This window comes from Malaclemys terrapin, chromosome 2 (assembly GCF_027887155.1).
Source record: "Malaclemys terrapin pileata isolate rMalTer1 chromosome 2, rMalTer1.hap1, whole genome shotgun sequence".
NCBI lineage: Eukaryota > Metazoa > Chordata > Testudines > Emydidae > Malaclemys > Malaclemys terrapin.
In genome coordinates, this window is record NC_071506.1 from 170,332,092 (window position 1) to 170,354,900 (window position 22,809).

At 40.0% G+C, this 22,809-nt stretch overlaps 1 protein-coding gene across 3 annotated transcripts in view; it reads right to left on the bottom strand.

The window, feature by feature from the left end:
- The window catches only part of ELP2 (elongator acetyltransferase complex subunit 2), a 129,575-nt gene that overhangs the window by 41,596 nt on the left and 65,170 nt on the right, over nt 1-22,809 (bottom strand). For all 3 annotated transcript variants that reach the window (XM_054019239.1, XM_054019237.1, XM_054019238.1), the window contains exons 7-14: nt 22,511-22,577; nt 20,808-20,951; nt 17,933-18,028; nt 16,624-16,724; nt 12,486-12,617; nt 11,523-11,672; nt 5,720-5,908; nt 3,515-3,584 (exon numbers count right to left, since the gene is read on the bottom strand). In XM_054019239.1, coding sequence (XP_053875214.1) covers nt 3,515-3,584; nt 5,720-5,908; nt 11,523-11,672; nt 12,486-12,617; nt 16,624-16,724; nt 17,933-18,028; nt 20,808-20,951; nt 22,511-22,577 — 949 coding nt within the window. The remainder of the gene's footprint in view (nt 1-3,514; nt 3,585-5,719; nt 5,909-11,522; nt 11,673-12,485; nt 12,618-16,623; nt 16,725-17,932; nt 18,029-20,807; nt 20,952-22,510; nt 22,578-22,809) is intronic.

The window sequence follows — 22,809 nt, forward strand, 5'->3', positions numbered from 1 at the left end:
GTAATACATTTTCAATTCTGGATGATGACTTCTCCAGAGAAGATATCTGGCATACAGAAAGCACTAAGAAAAAATATATAAGCAGGGAGGAAAAATGAGGCAGAACAGAAAAGAAAGGTTCCCCCTTCCCCCAAATCACTACCACTTATCTCTTTTCAGACAACCACTCTGGGACATCTTCATGGTGAAAGATGCTTCGGCAGAGTAATAAAAGTCAAGCCTATAGTGATTTACCAAACTGTTGATAGTGTTTATGCATGACTAGTTGGAATTCTTACAGAATTCGTGTTATATCGGGTCGCGTTATATCAGGGTAGAGGTGTATTTGAACTGTTTTTAAAATCACATCAATCATATGCTCCACTCGCTTTCATTTGCTGAGGCTTTGGGATATGGGGGGAAAAAGAGTTAATCTTGGTTAGGAATTATTTTGGTCTAAAAAATTAAAAACAGTTACCTACCTTTCGTAACTGTTGTTCTTCGAGATGTGTTGCTCATGTCCATTCCAAGTAGATGTGTGCGCACCGCATGCACAATCATCAGAAGGCTTTTCCCTAGCGGTACCCATTGAGTCGGTTGTGGAGCCACTTGGAGTGGAGTGGAGCCTTCATGGCTGTGTATATAGGTCCATGCCGACCCGCCACCTCTTCAGTTCCTTCTTGACGGATACTCAGACAGAGAGGTGGGTGGGTCTTGGAATGGACATAAGCAACACGTCTTGAAGAACAACAGTTACAAAAGGTAGGTAAGCATTTTTTCTTCTTCGAGTGATTGCTCATGTTGATTCCAAGTAGGTAACTCCCAAGCAGTCCTTTGGAGGAGGGGTCGGAGTTCACAGAGTTGCACACTGAAGCATTGCTCTACCAAACGCGGCATAGTCTCTAGCCTGCTGTGTGACGGCGTAGTGCGATGTAAAGGTAGGAACAGATGACCAGGTCGCCATCCTGCAGATGTCTTCAATGGAGACCTGTGCCAGGAGCACTGCAGATGAAGCTTGCGCTCTCATGGAGTGCGCTGTCAATGCTGGGGCTGCTGTCTTTGCCAGGTTGTAACATGTCCTGATACAGGCCGTGATCCAAGAAGAGATTCATTGGGATGAGACCATCAGCCCTTTCATTCTCTGAGCAATGGCGATGAAGAGTTGCGTCAACTTCCTAAATGGCTTTGTCCACTCAATGTAAAAAGCCAGCACCCATTTGACTTCTAGGGAATGGAACCTGCGTTCTCGGTCATTAGCATGTGACTTTGTGAAGAACGTTGGTAAAAAGATGTCCTGATTTGCATGAAATTGTGAAACAACCTTAGGGAGAAAAGCCGGGTGTGGCCACAGTTGTACCTTGCCCTAATAAAACACTGTATAAGGGGGCTCAGACAATAAAGCTTTGAGCCACGTTATCGCCACGAGAATGTCACTTTCCAAGAGAGGTAAAGCAGAAAACAAGTTCTAGAGGTTTGAAAGAGGGCCCCATGAGCCTTGAGAGGACCAGGTTAAGGTCCCATTGGGGGACCAGTTGTCACACCTGGGGGTACAGTCTGTCTAGCCCTTTAAGGAAGCATCCAACCATGGGGTTAGCAAATACCTACTACCCTGCTGCGCCCGGGTGGAAAGCAGAAATAGCTGCCAGGTGCACCTTGATTGACGAGACTGCTAGCCCTTGCTGCTTTATGTAGAGTAAGTTGTCCAGTACAAAGGGGATTGAGGACTGCAGAGGAAGGGTGCCATTCTGTGAGGACCAAACAGAGAACCTTTTCCACTTGGCTAGATAAGTGGCACAAGTGGAAGGTTTTCTACTGCCAAGGAGAACCTTCTCCAAACCGAATCAGAGCACTGGAGCGCTAATGGGTTTAACCATGGATTTTCCATGTGCTGAGGTGGAAAGACTCTAGGTTGGGGTGCTGAAGGAAGCCATGGCCTTGCGTGATGAGGAATCTGTTAATACAGCGTATACTCCCCCCCATTCATTTTGGCCAGGCCGCTTCGCAACCCCGCAGCGGACCTGAAGCCAGGAAAGAGGCCCAATAGACCGCACGACCTTATTAGGGCATAGTGCTTATCACAGGAAACTTATGTGTCCCTAGTGTTACCACACAAAAAGCCATTTCTGCAGTTTCCATATTGTACTGTTCTTCCTAATAAGGGGAAGACAGTGGGGCACTAAAAAACCAATCAACGCGTGCCACATTCACTTCCAAAAACTATATACTTAGTCACCCCTGTATAGCAATTAGAGGTGTCCCGAAAACGAACCTACGTCACGGCCAGTCCAGGTCTGATCAACTTGGGCTTGACCCTCCCGCTCCCGAACCCAGCCTGAGCGTGTGTTGTATAGCCAGCTCGAACTCATTATGTATATGCTCTCCCATCTGACTGTTATCTGCATGGTTGTAAGTAATTAGTTAACTATCATTGCTTTGTTTGTGGTTACTTTGCTTGTTACCTCATACTGTGGTTAGACTGAAAAAGGCCTCAACTGTTAATGTGGTTCCTTTCCCTTATCTTGTAAGTGCTTTTTAAAGTTAGTTACATAATAATTGCAAGTGTTACAAATTTAGTTACATAGTAATTATAGTTGCTTAAAATCTGTTACATAGTATAGTAGCAAGTTAATAAGAATTCATAAAATTAACATTATATTATAATTATCATCATATAATAAAATTGAGTTGTATCCATTTCTCCTCATCCTGGGTCATTCAACTCAGTCCTTCACCAAGAACCCCAAAAGAACCACAAGCCCCTTTTGGGCCAAACAGAATCATGGGCAAAGTCATCGGCATGTTCACCAAGAGGTTCAACAGCATGGAGAACCAGTGTTGGCGGGGCCACGCCGGAGCTATGAGAATCAGCGAAGCCTTGTCCTCCCGGACCTTGAGGAGGACCTTGTGGATGAGAGGGAACAGCGGGAATGCATACAACAGGCGCCTCATCCACGAGAGGAGAAAAGCGTGCACCATCGAGCCGGGGCTGTGAATTGGTCGTAGTCACTTGAGACTCCCCACTCCCTCCACCATTATAACAATTATTTACTGCAATAATGAACTAGCTGGTCATAGGGGAAGATTAGTGACTGCAGAAGATAAACATTCATAGGAGCTGTATCAGGAGTAGGGAACTCACTTGCCAGGTGAAATAAGAATGGCCACTAATCCCACCATATTAGAGCTGAATGCAAACCCCATCTCTTTGCCCAAGCATTCCCATATCAGCACCTTCATTCTCATACATCAGTATTAAAAATTCCTAAGCCTGTCTCTGATGGCAGGGAAAGGAGAGATTATTGTTGTCACTTTTACCTTTGGGAGGGCACTCAAATAGGGTGGGCACCAATAAAGAAGTCTACATAGACAAGTAAATGCTCAGCACCTAACAACAGTTCCAGGTGATCTTAAATGTTAATCAGTTGTATGGTAGCAGACTTAGTCAAGTCATCAAATATACACTTTTAAGACAAGTAATGATGTAAATTTACAAACAACTCTGGAGTGCCTTCACACTATTTCACAATAGTCTTACCCTGAAAGACAGCTTTATTGGACAAACCCAAAGCAGGCACAGTCGCACCTTCTGGAAGGTCAACAGCTTCCTGGGTAAAAAAAGTAAACATATTTTCATGCAGAAGTTAGTATACTTTATGGGTACTTTAAAATCAAGGGCCAGATGTCACTAGAGGGAAATAAAGATGTGTCACATTGTAGAAGAAGCCTCTGAATCATCCAGAATTCCTCAGGGAAGTGTATGCTTGAGCAGCTGCACTGCCAGACTTTGAAAGCCATGCCATGCTTCAGCCCCTCCTCTGAAACTACATATGGTGAACTTTGCTCAATTTTCTAGATTTGATGTGAAGCATGCATCTGTAATCATTTTAGTACAGGTATTCTGAGGTAACTGCACTTATTCAAAATATATAGAGATTGCTTTTATAAAGTGAATACTTAACTCAAACAATACAGTTTCCAGGAAAACAAGACCTGGGAACTGGGTGTTTTGAGGTCTGGGTACAAGAAAGGATTTTTCTGGGGGGAAAGGAGGTGAGAGTATATACCTGTGATTTTCAAGAAGACTTCGGGTGCCAAAGGGGCAGCTTTGCTTTGGGCACATGGCAGGATAGGGAGAGAAAAGGTCCTGTTAGCTGACTGGCAGTTTGCATCAGCTATATGTCAAAGGAAGGGAAGCCCTGGGAGAAAGCCAAAGCTAGGGGTGGGAAGTCAGGTTGGAGCACTTTTCGGGGGGTGGGAGGGCAGGGACATGAGAGATCAGTACCTGCTGGTGCGTATATTCATACTCAGCACCTCTGTGCAAATTCACTGAGACAAAAGTATTTTCCAAGATTGGGTTAACAGATTTGGTGGAAACAACTTACCTGATAAACAATATTTAATTATATCATAAAGCCACATCAGAAACCCAGAATACAAATAACAGTCTCTAAAGCCTTGTTTAAAGTGGACACTTATTTTGGTATAAAAGTGCCTTATGTCACGAGGATGGGGTTTAAGCTAAATCAAAAAAGCCAGTTTTATACCAGAATAAGTGTGTCCAAACGGGGTTATTCTGATAAAACTGTATCATAGATGTACTGAACATAGTTACAATCTAACTGGTAAAACTTTCCTGTGCAGACAAGGCCTGTAAAAAGTTCTGGAATACTGTAGGTCACAGAGTACAAAGGGAGAACTGTGTGGAAAATCAAACAGAGCATGTATCTGCATCATACAGTACAATATGTTATTTCGTATAGCTTCATTAACACAAATGATCACAAATGCTTTTTCACGTTAAAGACAAATAGTGAGAAATAATATGAGTAGCCATGGGAGAAGATTTTTTTTTTCAGCTGATATTTAATACATGGAAACTCTAAAATGTTTGGACACAAGAAGATTGTTCCAGCTGGTAGTAGCTGCAGCAGAAAGAGCTCATGAGCTTGTAGTGCAGAGAGTATGTTATGGAACGGAAAAGGAGCCAGTGCTAGAAGAGCAGATAGAGAGCAGGAAGGACTGAACCTGAGAGACAAGGCCTATTAAGATTAAGCAAGTTAGTAAAAGAAGAGAATGGATTTGATTTGGATCACAGGGAAGTCAGTGCAGCTATTTTAGGATGGAGACGCTGTGGTCATGTCTCTTTCTGTGGATAAGGAAGCAAAGCTGTAGCCTGGAAAACTGGGACATAAAGACCTCACAAGACAGTTTAAAGACAAGACAAGGCAAGGTAAGAGGAAAGAGACATTGATGAGTATGTATACAACATTTATATACAATATCTAATCCAATAGCTTCTGGGAGCCTCGGATTGTTTCAAAACATACCATTAAAGAACAAATAATACCACACAACAGGAACTACATCTAGATAATGCTATTATGCCCTTACATTCTTGAGAACCTATTCACAAGATTTGTTTTTAATTGTTTATTAAGAGTAGCTTACACGTGCTGACCTTTACTAAATATCCATACACTTTAGAACCCTCAGCAACCTTCCTTCTATCCAGCCAATTTGATAAAACGATAGAGAAGGTACATGTGATCTAAGTACACACACACCTGCCTGAATAGACTGGAAAGGGAGAAATATCTAAGGGCTGTGGTTTCAGGATTTTTTTAAATAATTTTGACATTTAATAAATTTTAATCTCAATAGTTATGCTGTAGTGATGATTCTCTCTCTCTCCCAAAGGTGCTATTTTATCGAACGCTTGTTTGTTTGTTTCAATACTTACACTGGAACATAGTTTCTCCATTGAAATACCACTGATGTTACTGAAGTTTTCCACAAAATTCTTGGGGGCAGTAAAGACTCGAAGCACCTTTTCATCTGCTCCAGAAACAAACTGAAATCGGCCAGTCATTGCTAGACAATGCATGTCATATCCATGTACTTGAGGCCTTGCAATTTCATGCCAAGTTACCTAAGTAAAAAGTAACCACAGTAGTCAAATTATCAGTTGTCTAAATTCAACAACAGATAACTTACATTACCATCTTCAAATTAAGCTACTTCAAAAACTGCTTTAAGGTTAACTTAATCTTCTGCTGATATGCTTAAAAAAAATAGTATGTGAGGCTGGCACAGCACTGAGCACTGCAGCGATCCTGCTGGCTCTCCTGTGTCTGCTGGCACTGACAGTATTGACTCTTGCACTACCGGCAATACTGGTACTGACAGAGTCAAGGCACTGGCAGCCGCAAATGCCTCCGGCACAGTCGGTACCGGGACAGCATCGGTATGGTGTGCTGCTGCAGAGGTGGAAGGAGCTCCTTCTGGCTCCAGACTCCATGGCACTTACCCAGATACCAGAGTCAATGGTTCCATCTTCTGCAGAGGAGTGCTTAGACTTGGACCACACTCTCCTCTTCAACCCTTGCCTAGCAGATTTGGGTGCCTGGGACCTTCCCCTTTTGGCTGTCTGCTTCTTATGCCTCTCTTAGGGATTGAGGATGGTGAATGGTGTTGAGACTCGGGCACAGAGTGAGGTGCAATCCTTACCGATGCCAATGCACCCAATGTCGAATCCACCAACCCGGTTCAGATGGAGGTCTCAAGGCAGCCTCCATGAGTAAAAACTCTAGCCTGGCTTCACGATCTTTCTTCGTGAGAGGCTTACAGTGCCTGAAAATTTGGCAACGCACTCCAATATGAACCTCCCCTAGGCACTTTAAGCAACTTGAGTGCAAGTCGCTCATGAGCATAGTTTTATTGCAGGAAACACAGGACCTGCAGCCTGGTGAGAGGCATCTTCCAAATCCCTCAGTACCGGGAATCGACCAAAACCTTCAGGTGGAGTAAACACCTATCTAACTATACTAAACTCTAATAACCTTAATTAAACTAAATTATTTACAATAAAATACAAGAGAACACAGTCCACTGGGAGTATCTGCAGTTCCAGCAACCGTCACAGGTGGTGAGAAAGAACTGAGGAGGCTTGGGGTCAGCTGGGCCTTTTACACCAGCTCAAGCAGCAGGCATTAGAGCTGCCCCAACAGGTACCACTGAGAGAAATATTTCCGGCAACTGTGCACAGGGCACATGCACACCAAGAGTGGAATGTGCATGTGCAATCACTGGAAGAACTATTTGATTTCAAGTTGTTTTTTTTTTTTTTAAATAAAATTGAAGGAAATTTCAAAACAAAGTCATTTCAAATAAAAAAATCAAAATGTTTCTTTCAAAAATGGCAAAACAAAATTTATTCTTTGCTAAACAAAAACAAAACCACCACAATTGTTGTTTTGCCCCAACATGAACATTTTGGCAAAACAAACCTAAGTTTTCAAAATATTTTGTTGGTGCTGAATCTACATTTTTCACTGGAAAAAGTTTCAGCTGAAAAATTTTGCCTAGCTCTAGGTAGTATGCATCCAACAGACCTCCCTTCCTTCCATTTTTTTTTTCTGTGTTTCAGCCTCTAAAAAGAAGTCTAGGTATCATTTACAGAATGTGTTACAATTCCTGTTTTTTCCCCTCTTCTGTCTATATCTCAATGTTTTTATTGTACGTTTATTTTTGTCTTAAATTGACAATGCTTTGTATTAAGTGGCAAGTAATGATGTATGTTTATACTGATGCTCATTATTGCTCACTTGCAAACCATGCACATTTTCAAATATTAAAGAAACATGAAAAGGAGGTCAACTGAGGCAATAAAAGAACATCAAAGCATAATTTACCATTTTAGCAAAATTTCTTTTTTTAGGTAGTTAGACCCTATTTATATGTTTTGGGGGGAGGGAGGGGATTGCAAAACCCTGGTGTTGATAGAAACATTTTTTTTAATTAAAAATTCTCTTGCACAATACTGTAATACTTGGACTGCAAATGCAGATACTGCAAGTGCAAGAGAAATAGAAAGTGACAGTGAAAACTGACTAGACTTAAATGAAACTGACTAGTCCAGTTTTATTGGTCACATGAAATAAAAGGCAAAAAAGTAGTACACTGATAATACAAATATTGAAAAGTAAGCTAGATTTTGAAAAAGTATTTCAATTTAAATAATCTGTTTAACACAGTAAAGGAATTTTTTTCTTAAAATAAAAAAAAGTTTTTTAACCAAATTCCATTTCATAGAAGTCATTTGTTCCAAAGCTTTCATCCTTTGCCACTGCACATATCTGACACCTTCCTTTGCAGAACATATAGTGTTCTTTGGGTTAATCATAGAATATCAGGGTTAGAAGGGACCTCAGGAGGTCATCTAGTCCAACCCCCAGCTCAAAGCAGGACCAATCCCCAGACAGATTTTTACCCCAGGTCCCTAAATGGCCCCCTCAAGGATTGAATTTACAACCCTGGGTTTAACAGGCCAATGCTCAAACCACTGAGTTATCAGCCTATTTTATTATTTGTTACTATTAATATTATGGTAACGTCCAGAAGTCACAACCAGGATGGGGATCCTATTGTACTAGACACTATACAAACATATAAAAAGACATGGTGCCTATCCTGAAGAGCTTACAAGGTGGAAAAAAATCTGCACAAGTTTCATGCATCCTAAGAGTTTTCCATGACAAACCAATGGGAAGTTTGAAAGATCTTGCAAAATCCCAAGATCTCTTTTCAGTGAAAATAGAGAGTTTTTTGAACTCTTATAAAAAGAGGATCTCACATAAAAAGTTATATTTAAGTCCTTCCCCACTCTTTACTAACTTACGTTTTCATTTATTTTCCTCTACACTATGCTGTACTAATTTTGCAATGATTTGTTCAATAATTTCTTCCAAAAATAGGGTGCAAGTCTGGATGACAAATTATAACTGATGATTAATTCTGTATTGCATTCACAGATCAGAAGATAAATAAAGGTAAATAGAGATTATTGAAAAGATGACCAAGGCTCTTACTGAAATGGAAGATTAAAGAGTTAATAAGACAGAGGTTCATAGTAAAAGCAACTAACAGCTGTGATTAAAAAACATTTGGCTGCCAATTTTTCCATGGACATCTGAGCAATACCTGTTTTATTTTTTGTATTTTGCTCAACTGTTAATTCACCAACAGATGTCACTATCCTCAACAGTAACATTACATATCCTATACATTTCTAAGTTATGTACGGTAAATTGAAAATACTTAACAGCTTGAGAGCCTCTATATTAAAAATACAGTAAAATATACTTGTGGCTTTAAATTATTGAGGTATAATCTATTTACTGTACAAAATATACTATCATTTGTATAGTAAATAAATGATACTTCAATAAGTTAAAGCCACAAGTACCCCAATATGTTCCTGACCGATAGTTTTTTGAAGATTGTCAACTTACAGTACATCTACAATACATACCGTACCCGGTATCTAAATTTAGTCCACATTATACCATTTCCTGAGAAGAAACAGCTATTCCTTAATTTTATGCTATTAACATGTTGACAATTAACATACATAAAAATTAGGAAGTTGAAAGCTGAAGCTCCCTCAGCAATCTTAACCGTCTCATGACACATATGTAGTACTTTGTATTACTTTTTATTTAAACACTACAATATTTTTTCGGCATAGCTATATCAGTCAGAGGTGTGGGGGGAAAATCCACACGCTCTCTAGCCAATATAGCAATATCAACAACCCCCCCAGCGTAAACGCAGCTATGCTGACAGAAGACTGCTTCTGTTGGCATACACTGTGTCTACACTAGGGGAATCTGCCAGCATAGATATATCGGCAAAGCATTTGTAGTGTAGATCAGGCCTAAGCCTAATAGGTATTACTGAATAACTGCAAGTGTAGACAGCTCCTAACTGAATCCATGGTAGGGGCTAAACCAGTATAGCTATTTTGGTAAAATAATCACATACCCCTTACCAAAATAGTTATATCAGTACAAAAACTGTATGTAGAGCAGGCCTGAGAAAAGAGAGGAGAAGTATCATTATGAAGAACTATTCCAACAATGATCAAAGTGGGGGGCACATGAAGGACTAAACAGAGCAGTGCAAAACACTAATGAGGTTACAGGGAAGCACGACTGATTTAATTTTCCTGAAGGAGGTGCGGGAGTTTGGGAAACACTGGTGGAAGCTATTGAAGATGTGACTATAGTAGTATAAACAATGACAAAGATACTACATGTTATGTGAGTTAAAACTGCAAGAATTGTATTAGCATGTTTTTCTACTTTTTTCCCTTTTTTTGAGAGAGAGATAATGATAAGAGTGCTCTCAATGTCAAACACTGGCATATTTCAATTCCTCCACAAAATAATTCCTTAATCAGCGTAACAACACATAACAAACATTTTTCATTTCCAAGTCATTGTCCAGTATGAACACTAACCAATTGAACAGTACACATTCTCTCATTGGTATTTCTATTTTTAAGGCCAAGTCTGCACTAAAAATTAGGTAAACCCAGCTACCTTGCTCAGGCGTGTGAAAAAGCCACACCGTTGACTGATGAAGTTAAGCCAACCTCACCCTACCCCTCTCTCCTGCACAGACAGTGCTAGGTTGATGGAAGAATTCTTCTCTCGACCTAGCTGCCACCTCTTGGGGAAAGTGGATTAACTATAGCAGTGGGAGAAACCCTTCCATCACTGTAGTGAGTGTCTACACTAAAGCGACAGCTGCAGCATTGTTTCTAGTAAAGACAGCCTCAGAAAAGCCAGAAGTCTGTCATTTTAGAATATCTGCTTGTCAGTGCAGCAACACAAAACCTCCAAAAACAAACAAAAAACACACAAAGGAGAGAGGTGCTGGTATGGTTTGAGAAGGAAGCAGATGCTTAATTGAACATGACACAATCTCCACTACATCTTAAAAAAAAAAAGGTTAGGGACCTCATTATTTTTCATCTGCCTGGAGATGCCTATTCCATTATATCCAAGGCAAAAAGTTTGCAAAAGAACTGATACGTCTAGTGGACCAGCAGCAATTTAAGAAAACAATGAGGAAGATAAGGACCTTGCAAGAAAGCTAAAGTGATTACTTTGCATCAGCCTTCACCAGAGGATGTTGGGGAGATACCTTACCCGGACCTCCTCTCCTCACATACTTAATTAGGTCCTCTCATATCAGAAACTGAAGAGTCAACAAAAGAGGTGCTGGAACAAAACTGCTAATTTAAGAACAAGTCACCAAAACCAAGAATTCTGATGTAATTTACAAGTGATGCTACACAAATAACAAAATAAATAAAAAACCAGGCTGGAAATCCAGTGAGAAGAAGATTAGGTTTTAGTTTTCAAATACCTGCTAGTTTTTGAAGAGTTGGAAATGTTACTATTTATAATTGATATTACAGTAGCACCTACAGACCCCCAATCAGGGCAGCATAAAAACCTGCAGCAACTCCTTTCTCTTATAATATTTTGGGATTTCAGTTTCCTGTCCTTACAAACACTGAAAACAGGAAATGTTGAAGGACAAAATTAAAAATGTAAACTCAAAACCCTTCCATGAGTCCCAGTTTAGCGTAGCTTAAGGGATAAACATTGTTCAGGTTGTCTCTAATCTTGCACCAAACTGCTTTATCCATCCAGAGTTCTAACATCCCTTTGCAAAAACTTTCAAAGATTTACCTCTGTCTGGTGTTTTCTTTTCCATGGAGCAAAAAGTCTAGTAGTTTGATCAGAACCAACAGTGATAATAAATTCTCCTTCTGGATCCCACTTTACATCTTGTACACTGTTAAAATGTCCTGAAATCACAACTTCTGGAGTCCATTCTTTCTATTCAAATAACAGAAACCTTAAATTATACATATGTGTGTGAGAGAACATGCATAAAAAGGAGCAATAGATTTATTTCTGTGTACCTTTTTACATACAAAATACATAGAACTGAATAGTCCTTTACCAGACCTGACTGTCAGGAAGACACAAACAGGATACCTGAAACAGCAAAAGGTTAGATCAAGGTGAAGTGCCAGAGCATGGGCTGAAGAGGCTCAAGTCCTAGTGGGAGCTGCTCAGTTATTCTTGACTAACCGCAGATGTGAACATTCAGAGGAGGCAGCTGGACCACAGCCCAGACCCAAATGGAAGTTAGCTCATTCCCCAAGCCGCTATCATTGCCCTTAGGGCATGTCTACAGCACTGGTCAGCACTGCTGCAATGCAGTGAGCGTTAATTTAGCGGGTCCGGTGAAGACATGCTAAATCGATGGGAGAGCACTCTCCCATCGATTTGTGTGCCCCACCTTCCCGAGAAGCATAACGGAAGTGCATCACACAGCACAGTGTAGCCACCGCAGTAAATGGATCTAACTACATTGACTTCAGTTACGTTAGTCACATAACTGAAGCTGCGTAAGTTAGATTGATTTACCGCAGTAGTGTAGACCAGCCCTTAGAAACCAAAAGGCTAAGAGTTTGAGGAGCCCAACATGCCTTATTCTCAAGGTCCAGAACTGAGAATCCTGGAGAATGATCTCTTTAGACAAAGAATGGTTCTGTCATTTTAAAGTAAGTTAAATGGCACTTGGTGTACATACATTTATCATGATTTTTCTACTCAACAGTAAAAACAATAATATGGTTTTACCCTGTTAGCTGGAGTCTGTCTCCAAAGATGTAGTGCTCCATGGAAAGCATGAGCAAGAATCATTGAACCATCTGGGCTAAACTGACAGTCAAAAAATCCAAGCGTGTTACCACCCACTTCTCCTACACGGACCTGAATGAACAATTGAAAGTGAAATATTTATTGCTCAGTAACTAGTCTTTCATTAGTTGTAATCCTACCCCAAGCTCAGCCACATACCACAATCTATATTTTGCATGCAAAAAACACGTTAAAAGAGCATTATTACTCCTGGGGGAATTCTGTGCCACCGCGTGTGCAGAATTCACAGATTTCTTTGCTTCCCCACAGAAAAATTACTTTCTGATGAGGAGGCAAAGGGAAGCCACAAGAGCAGTCACGTGCCCTTCCCCAGTAGTGTGGGCATGTGGTTTCGAGCACCTAGAGCAGCCAGTGGAGAGGTAAATCACTGGGGGGAGAGGGTGTCTGGGGACGCCCCGGCTAGTGCCGGGTCAGACCACCCCCTAGCTGCCCAACCCCCATGCATCTGAAGCCCCCTCATACCCAAACTGCCTGCCACCTAGCCTCACCCCCCCACTCAGAACACTCCCACCAAGCCCCACGCACCCAACCCTTCCTAGGTGGCTCCTACCCTGCGCTGGGCTCAGCTGCTAGTCCCAGATGGGCTGGGAGTGGGGGAAGAGCACCGTTACCCTACACAGAGCGGCTGGGGCTGGGTCAGACCCACCCCCAGAAACCTTCCCCAGAGCTGCACCCCCCTATTCCTGCCCCCATTGCTCCTTGTCTGGGGGGGGGAGGGGTCATTATATGGGGAGCTGCTTCCATCTGCCCAACTCCCGTGCATCCTGATATCCAGACCCCCTTTACTGAGCCCCTGCACCCAAACCACCCCCCACTGAGCCACCCGCACTTGAACCCCCACCCCGACGAGCCATGCCCCTATGCACCTGGATCACCCCAATGAGCTCCCCACACCCAGACCCCCACCCCACTGAGCCCCAACCAGCTGCACATGGACCCCCACCCCATGCTGCCCCACTCCCCCAGAACCCAGACCCCTCTGCTGAGCCCCCAACACCCAGACCTCCTCTGTCAAGTCCCATTCCTGCAGACGTAGCCCTCCCACGCTGAGCCCTAGCTACCTTCACCTGGACCCCACTGCAGAGTCCCATTGCCCCTGCACCCGGACACCTTCCAACAAGCCCCTGTGTATCCGGACCCCACACAGTTCTTGCGCTGTGTCGGGGTCAGGTGCAGCCTCTCCACCAAGTCCACATCCCGGGGGAGGGAGGAGAGGAGCACAGGTGGGGCTGCAGGGTGATCTCCCACCTCTGTGGACTTAGTCACCTGTGCTCCCCACTGCCATTTATTTATTGACAAATAAAATTTGCAGAATCTTAATATACTGTATGCAGAATTTTGTTTTTTGGCACAGAATTCCCTCAGGAGTACATTATGGTTGCAAAATCAAGGACACAAAAGTTAAGAGGTACCAAAATAAAGGTTGCTCATGACATTTTTATGTGGCCTCCTTCCATACATACATCAGGGCTCCTTCCCCAAATCAGTAAATCTGTAGTAGAACCAGGTATAGAACCCGCTCTCCTGCTCAGTCCAGCTCTTTAAACACAAGAGAACTTCTTGCAATCTTCTACCTCATTCACTATCCATCCTTGAACTGAATGAGAAATGGGACTTGTAGAACAACTGTGTGATCATGTAATTGAAGACTATTGTATTATATATGTAAGGGGACTGTACTAAGGTTGCACGGTCAAACTTATTTTTGGTATTCTTTAGCTTTTAAATTCTTGTCTTTGCACCTTTAGGCCATTTAATGTAGGTTTGTGTGTGTAACTTCCTAGGTTTAGTCAGAAAAAAAGAAAACAAATTCCATCATATGAAATCCTACATGGATTATCTGTAGGGTTTGAAAAAATGAAAACATATGTTCATATAAAAATTTCACATTTTCTAAGTTTTTTCATGTGTAAGAGTTTCAAAAGGACCCATTCTTGGTTTTTTGTGAAAATTTTCAATGTCAAAACTTTTTCATGAAAATTTTTATTTTTGATAAAAGGCTATTTTTTAAATGAAAAATATTTTTGTCCAAAATTTTCACCAGCTCTTATTAAGACATTTAAATCCACAGCACAGACCTCTTGCTCATGAACTCAAGGAGTAACTGATGGCAATAGAAGCCTGTTATCCTCTTCCAACTAGCCACATAGTTTGCCAGTGGTTTATACAGCTATCTGCTAGATAGCAATGGACTGTTGGGTCGTAGGATTCCTAGGCTCTGTGTTTGGCTGTAAAAGGGATTGTGGATCAGTGGATATAGACAGCATAGCCAAATACACAGATATGACACGTTCATTCTGAAAAGCAGTGTGGCTGTGGATTAGACTTTACTCTACCATATTAGAGAAAGGATTCTATTCCCAACTCTGCCTGAAGTGATTTGGTGCAGCCTCCCAATTACCTACATTAAAATGGGGAAGGGCAAGAGTGGAAATAATACTTACCTGGCCTCTCTGATGTATGAGTGCACAGAATTATTAAACACCAATAACTGAAAGAACAGAAACTAGAACTCCTCCATTTGGGCTTCCAGCCCTGCACTTTTTCTCCTAGGCCAAAAGAGTTGCTGTGGCTTATAACTAACATATAGAGCTCAACATCTGTGTGTCTAGAGAACATATTCAATGCAAATGGAATGTTCGGAGATTTAGCAGTAAACATCTAGCAAGCTCTATTGAATACAGTAAAACCTCAGAGTTACGAACACCAGAGTTACAAACTGACCAATCAACCACACACCTCATTTGGAACCACAAGTATGCATTCAGGCAGTAGCAGAGACAAAAAAAGCAAATACAGTACAGTACTGTGTTAAACGTAAACAACTAAAAAAAACAAAGGGAAAGCAGCACTTTTCTTCTGCATAGTAAAGTTTCAAAGCTGTATTAAGTCAATGGCTAGTTATAAACTTTTCAAAGACCAACCATACCATTTTGTTCAGAGCTACGAACATTTCAGAGTTCCGAACAACCTCCATTCCCGAGGTGTTCACAACTCTGAGTTTCTACTGTATATGCAACTGATGATTTTTAGAGACATTATCTGGCCAGATGTGTGTGGATTTTCATGGTGATAGCAAAAGGCATCTCTCTGACCTGATTAGCATCACCAAGCCAATTTCAAATTCCTACTCCCAAGCACAAAGGTACTATATAACTTTCAAAGAAATAATAACAACATTTAACATTAAGAACACAACTATTTTCTAAAACCTCATTCTCAAAAATGGTTGAAACTTTTTGCTGATATCTATACCTATATCCAAAAATTGACCTTAAGCAGAGACAAAGCATAGAAAAATTTAGCCCAAACACTTAGTGTCTGGCAAAGTTATAAATAACGGAAAACAGGGACTTAGAAAGTGTAAAGGAACCCTAAATATAGGTGTTGCAACCATATCTATCTATATTAAAACACCATTACAAATACTGTAGTGATATGTACTAATGATAAAGAAACTTATTGTGGCTTGCCACACATTGCAAATAAGTAAGCAAATACATACAGCAGAAAAATTAAAATTATTACATTACAAAGTATACTTTGTTCCTTTTGAGAAATGTAGTTTTATTCATGTCATAGAGTATATCAGTTGAGTGAAGAAAAGAGAGAGTGTTTTAACAGTTTATGTAAAAACATCAAAGAATTCACTTTGCAATCAAGACCAGTTCTTGCAAATTTCAGCCCCAAAAGTGGAAAATTAGAATGTTATTCACAACTGAGTAACTGTGTTTAAAATGGCAACCTTAACCAAGGATATCACTAGCACTTCAGCTATAATTCAGTTTTGTCGGGTACTACATCTTTTGTTCAGCTGTTGCCCTTGAACTTGACAAGTGTTTTCTGCATTATCTTTTCTATATTTTGCATACAGTTCTTATTCCACTGAACATACATATAACTTAGGAAACATTTTCAAAGCAATATATTCTACCTGAAATTTTCCACAATAAATTTAAAAAAAACAAAGCACAAAAAACAAAAATCACATTGAAATTTGAGGCAAACCCAATATATGTTAGGTTACACAGGTATGCTAAGAAAAACTGACCCTTACCTGTTCTAACCATACCCCAGATTCTTCATCTGGAGCCCACAGAATCATAGTTTTGTCCATTGATGCAGACAGTAGTCTCATTGGTTGTTGTATTATGCCATCTACAGTACAAAAAATAAATTATTCTGCTACTACAAATTAGAATGCTCTTGAACAGAATATGCCAATATTGAAATCTAAATATGCTGAAAATTCAACTGCTGCATTGCAAAATTTGTGCTGTAAACAATGAATAAACACCAGCCTTAACAAGATCAGGTCCTTGATGAATGCAAATCTCTGATAAGGGTATGTTAAAATATTGTTTCAAATATTTGTTTGTGTGAGGGATATGCTAAAGGAAAGTATAAGAATAAGCAATTTATACTATTACTTTCACATTAGGATTTTCAAAGTTTTGATTTAGAGGAAACAAAAGCTAGCACACATTGATAACACTAAAGACCCCAAGATTATGAATCACAATTCCAAACTCTTTATTTGTAAAGATAGTCTATTGTATTGGATATATATCATTAGATTATTATTGCTTGAAAGCGGGGGGGGAGGGGGAATTCTATAATGCTATTCATTGTTCTACAAACTAAAGCAGTAACTGTTCTTTCACGTATTTAGAAGAAATAGTTTATTCCTTTATTTTTTTAAATCCCTGATGCTATGGCTGGGGACAGAGAATTGCAGAGGCTCTAAAGAAGAATGTTTTCAAATACCTTTGACTAATTAAATATTAATGCATAGTTTTAAATAATTTATATCTGAAAAACAGACAAATTCAAGGGATTTCTCTGAAGAGTTCTACTAATGCATGTAAGGTTGAAATAAAGAAATTTCAGAATGCCAATATTTTATTACCCTACCAATTTTTCTATATTAAGAAAAACAAGGAAGGGCATTTGAGTTAACATTGATCTTCTGGAGCGATTATTAAAAACAAATCTTCATCTTTACAATTTATTTTTAGTTTGTGTTGAACAAACTGAGGTGAAATACCACAAGCTGTATAAATCACAAATCAAACAAAGCCAGTACTACATGTAAAACATTCATATACTATATTCATATTGTCTTTTATCAAGGCAACATCAATAAAAGGCAAAGCATCATATGGTGCACAACAGCAAATAAAGCAGGAACACCATACAGCAGGACCTTACGATACATCCAAAAATGTTCTGATTGCAAAATTACAGAGAATATTCCAATAGCTTCTCTGTGGAAACTCTTGCCCACAAAAAGGTATATAATGTATAGTAGCACCATGTTTATACATTATCTGGTAAACTATGTACTTTATGTACTTTCTTCCTACCTTTCAAAAAAGAAGGCTGCCAGTGAACTGCAAATACCCAATTTTCATGGCCAGCTAACACGGACTCCAGAATAACTGCATATGTTGTCTCAGTATCTACCATAGAACAGAGGGAATGAGACTGCTTATTCTTCAATAGCATTTTGATAAGAACAAAGATCTTTCACATTTTCACAAATACAGAGACAGTTGCTATAGTGGTACAATTCAATGAGAAGCCTTAAAAACAAGCAAAGTGAACTGCAATATGGTACCCTGCACTGCTGGGTGGCTCACACCCAATGTGGGCACTGCAATGCACAGGCCTATCCTATTACCCTCTCTGGAAATGGTACCAAAATTAAAGGCAATTTGTAGCCTTACTCTACTCTCCATGATGTTGGAAATTAGCAAATTAAGGCTGCCCTGCATAAATTGAAATACTCATAACTATAGAATAATCAATCTAACTCACTGCAATGCACTTAATTATAAAAATATTTCTGACCTCAATCCATAGTTCAAGTCTTACAAAAGGCGGTATGTGAGGTATTTATAACAATTTGTGTAATGTATTATATTTTAATATGATCTTTAAGTACTATATTTAAAGAGAAGCAAACATTTTAAAATAATATGCTAATAATAAAAAAATAATAATTTGGCCTCAGACATGAGATTCTCTGAATTACTATATATTTTTTAGGTTTCAGAGTAGCAGCCATGTTAGTCTGTATCTGCAAAAAGAACAGGAGTACTTGTGGCACCTTAGAGACTAACAAATTTATTAGTCTCTAAGGTGCCACAAGTACTCCTGTTCTTTTTATATATTTTTTAGAAATTTCTATAGAAAATTACTTTGCACCCTATGTAAAGGAAATCATAATGAACCTGTCTTCAGCACAGGGCAGATATCTGGGATTTTTTCAAATGTTGTTATACTTCTCCCCTTATAAACCTCTGTGTAAGAAGACTAATGAATTTTGGCTATAATCTCCATAAATATGATGTTTCCAATGCTCACAAGTCTAACTCCTACAAAATGTTAAATATGTGCAAACATGTTTATACCATAATTCTCTCTCTCTTACTATCTATCTCTCGTTATATAAAGAGCTCTGTATGAGTTAGTTAGGACTAGTGGGACTAGTTAGGAAATAGGACTGAGTAGACTTGTAGGCTCTAAAATTTTGCATTGTTTTGTTTTTGAGTAAGAAAAATGAGCTTGAGAACTTAAGGATATTTAATTGTACAATTTATTTTTAATGGTTATAACGCTTTAACTTTTTGAATTTCAGTATCTACTATTGTCTGACCCCCCCTCTCCCCCCACCTTATAATTTCCCCATAACTGATAATGTAAATACATAAAAATTTTTAAAATGCTTAAAAATCATTGATACTCTCCATTGAAATACTAATAAAAAAGACCAAATTTGGTCAAGTCTACATAAGAGCTATAGGAAGAGGTAGCCAAGGGCAGACTCAGTCTGCTAAGCAACCCAGAGGGAGACACATTATGTAAAACAGAGGGCCTTGTTGGTTCGGGGAAGGATTGCAGGCATGCCTGCTCAGAGGAAGGGGCAGAGTCAAACGATTGACAAGAGGAAGCCTGGGAAGAAGAGCTAGCCTGCCAATAGGGAGTGAGCTGTTCTCCCCCGGGAGCCCTGGAGGGGGGAGAAGAAATTTTGTGGGTAGTTGGGAGCCGCCCATAGAAAGGGCAGGACTGGTTGTGTGGGGATCCAGAAGAACCCAGGCCCGTCCATCCAATCCTATAAGGAGTTTGGCACTAAAGGAGGTAACTGGGTGGACAGGGGGCATTAGATATCTTTATGAAGAACTGATTGTTTAAATTCAGCGCCACACTAAACAGACACAGAGAAATAGGCAGGCAGCATCTCTTTGTGAGCCAATCATAGTGCAATATTAACTACTTGATTTTCTGACCTTCACCGTGTGCGTGTTCTGTGTTTTACACCATGGAACTGCTTCAATTTCAGAGCTACAGGACACAACAATCGCATAAACCTTTAATGTTTAACAAAAATAAGCCCCGAAAAAATACCCAGTGGATTGATAAATGGGTGTAAATCTGTAAAAACTGAACTCCTTTACTAAAAAACCTGGTAATTTATCAGTGAAAAATCAGTAAAAACTGAAAACACAGAAAACTACCTGTCTGTGACTTTTACAAAAAACAATGGGGGGGGGGGATGAGAGACCGAAGGGGGAAGGGGGACTCAGAGCCGGGGAAGAGGGGGGAAGGGGGACTCCCACCACGCGAGGCAGCTTGGAGCTGCAAGGCTGGCAGCTGGGAGCTGTGGCTGAGAGCTGCCTTGCATGACCTCTGTGACATAATTTATCTTTACATATGATTACACAGCCTGTTAAATTATCTGAAAAATACTGAAGTAATAAATCCATACAATGCTCTCTTTTCACCTTTAAAGGCACATGTATAATCAAATCTTATTAATATGAAAGACTTATTAATCTTATTAATTTAAAAAAACTTAAGACGCACATTTGTCTGATAACTGGAGAGAAACTGTGTAACAAACAGCTTACTGGAGGTAGAACAAATACATGCCTTAAAACCATAGGCTATGGTTATAATATTTATAGTTTAATAGAAGGCCTCTATTGAGACTCTTCTCTGGTGTACTATTTCTGCAATAAACCAGACGCTGTACACAGCCAATGCTTCTAAAACACAAACATATTTTGCTGTTGAGGAGCAAGAGTTATTACTGTAACTGAATTTGTCTTAAATTACTCTAGCATCGGAATAAAATTATAACAGACAGAATTCCTATTATCCCTACTGAAAGCAATAACCACGACACTGGCTGGAAGAAGGAATAGCTACAGAGAGAGCATTTCAGTTGTTACTCACTTTTATTTTTTATAGTAAAAGTGTTCTCCTTCAGCCTTATAGAGTCATCATCTTTGACTTCCACAGACGGAGCTGATTTTGCCTGCACTTTCCAGATTCTTATCAGACAATCCTGGGCACAGCTTGCTAAGAAAAGATCCCCGCCTGTTTAAAAAAATAACACACAGTAAAAATAAAAATGTTAAATCACTTACCTTTTCATTCTGACTTATCAAGATTAACATCTTCCATTCTTATCACCCTTCACCACACCATACATATTTTATTTTTTCCCTCTGCAAACAGTATTATGAACACTATTGTTCCTTTTATTCCAATGTCAACTCATTCTAACAATTTAACACAACCAAGCAAATTAGAACACACTGACTCATGGGTCCTGCCTCACTTACATGGTAACAGCCATATCCTGGGCAGGGCCGGCTCCAGGCACCAGCTTACCAAGCAGGTGCTTGGGGCGGCCACTTCGGAAAGGGGCGGCACGTCCAGCTGTTCGGCGGCAATTCAGCGGACGGTCCCTCACTCCTGCTCGGAGCGAAGGACCTCCCGCCGAATTGCCGCCGCAGATCGCGATCATGGCTTTTTTTTGTTTTGTTTTGTTTGGCTGCTTGGGGCGGCCAAAACCTTAGAGCCGGCCCTGATCCTGGGATATACAATATCGAAACTTCAGCCTCACAGTTCATCAGTCCAGGAAACACTGGTTATTGACTTAGGGAGAAACCCTACAAGTTACTGTTCTGAGATGTGCTTCTCCCACCTGCACCCTTGATCTTTTCACCCTCCATGCTGCTTAGGAAGGATAAATCCCCAATCTTGAGTATCCATTTAAATTAATACATTTTAAGAAGTCCCTTCCTCCTGTTGCCTCTCCCCTACATTTTCTACAAAGTGAGTAACGTTTGTAATCAGTTATTCAAAGGCTGAATATGAGGAGTAGTGGAGTCTCCCACCAATTTGTGCTATTCTTACAAGGGGAGAAAGAGGAGGTAGGGAAGTTCCTAAAATTAATTTAATTTTTAAAAATAAACTGGGGCTGACTCACCATTCTCAGGAACAAGGACCACAGGGATGGCAAGGGACAAGTTGCTAAGTCAAGCAAATTTGTTTGAGTTCAAATGCCACTAAGATTGACACATTAAAAACCAGGCAAGGCAAGACAAGGTGATGGATGCAGAGAAAACAATGGTTATAAAGAGATTTGTATACTGGGTGGTTAAGAAATATACAAATGCAAACCAATCCCACTGCAATCAGAGTGCCAGAAATAACCACACCATTGTGGTACTAGCATAAAGACCTGCAAGGCATCCCTGTATTCTGGCTAACTGAGACAATTCAATTTCTGTATTACTTTGCATTATACTTTGTTTAGTCTGAGGAATGTTGTTCTGTAAAGTGACCCAGATAGATTATAATCAGAAGTGCCATCTAAAAAAAGATCTACAGCAAATATGTCAGAAGTATCAGAGAATATAAATATATCAGAGAATAGTGAATACTGGAGTAAAATGGCAGTGCTATGCTAAAATATTCCTCCACCTAACATCTAATCCATGCAAAGACATCAGCCTTCCACTGAACCAGGAACTGCGATCTAACAAATGAATGGGATTAAAAATGAAGACCAGATGGTTGGTTTTTTTCCCCCTTCCAATCTTCAACTCTCTGCCTCATTAAATGTTTTATTGGACTTTCATACTGACCACAGACTGCCCATTCAATGCCTCTTATCCAATCTTCATGGCCATGGAGTATTAGTGTTTTCTGAAACTAAAAAGAAATCATCATTACACCACAGAAGTCAGAACTTCAATATCCAATAGTCTTACATACCATACATATGGCTTTGGACAATTAACTCCTGCTCTTCAGATGTGCTGACCACCTGCAACTCCCATTAACTGGATGATCAGTACCTGAAGAACAAGGCCTTATTGTCCAATACCATGTTCTTGAATGAGCCCTTTTGATGAGGCCATAGCCAAGGAGTAACTTTAGCAGA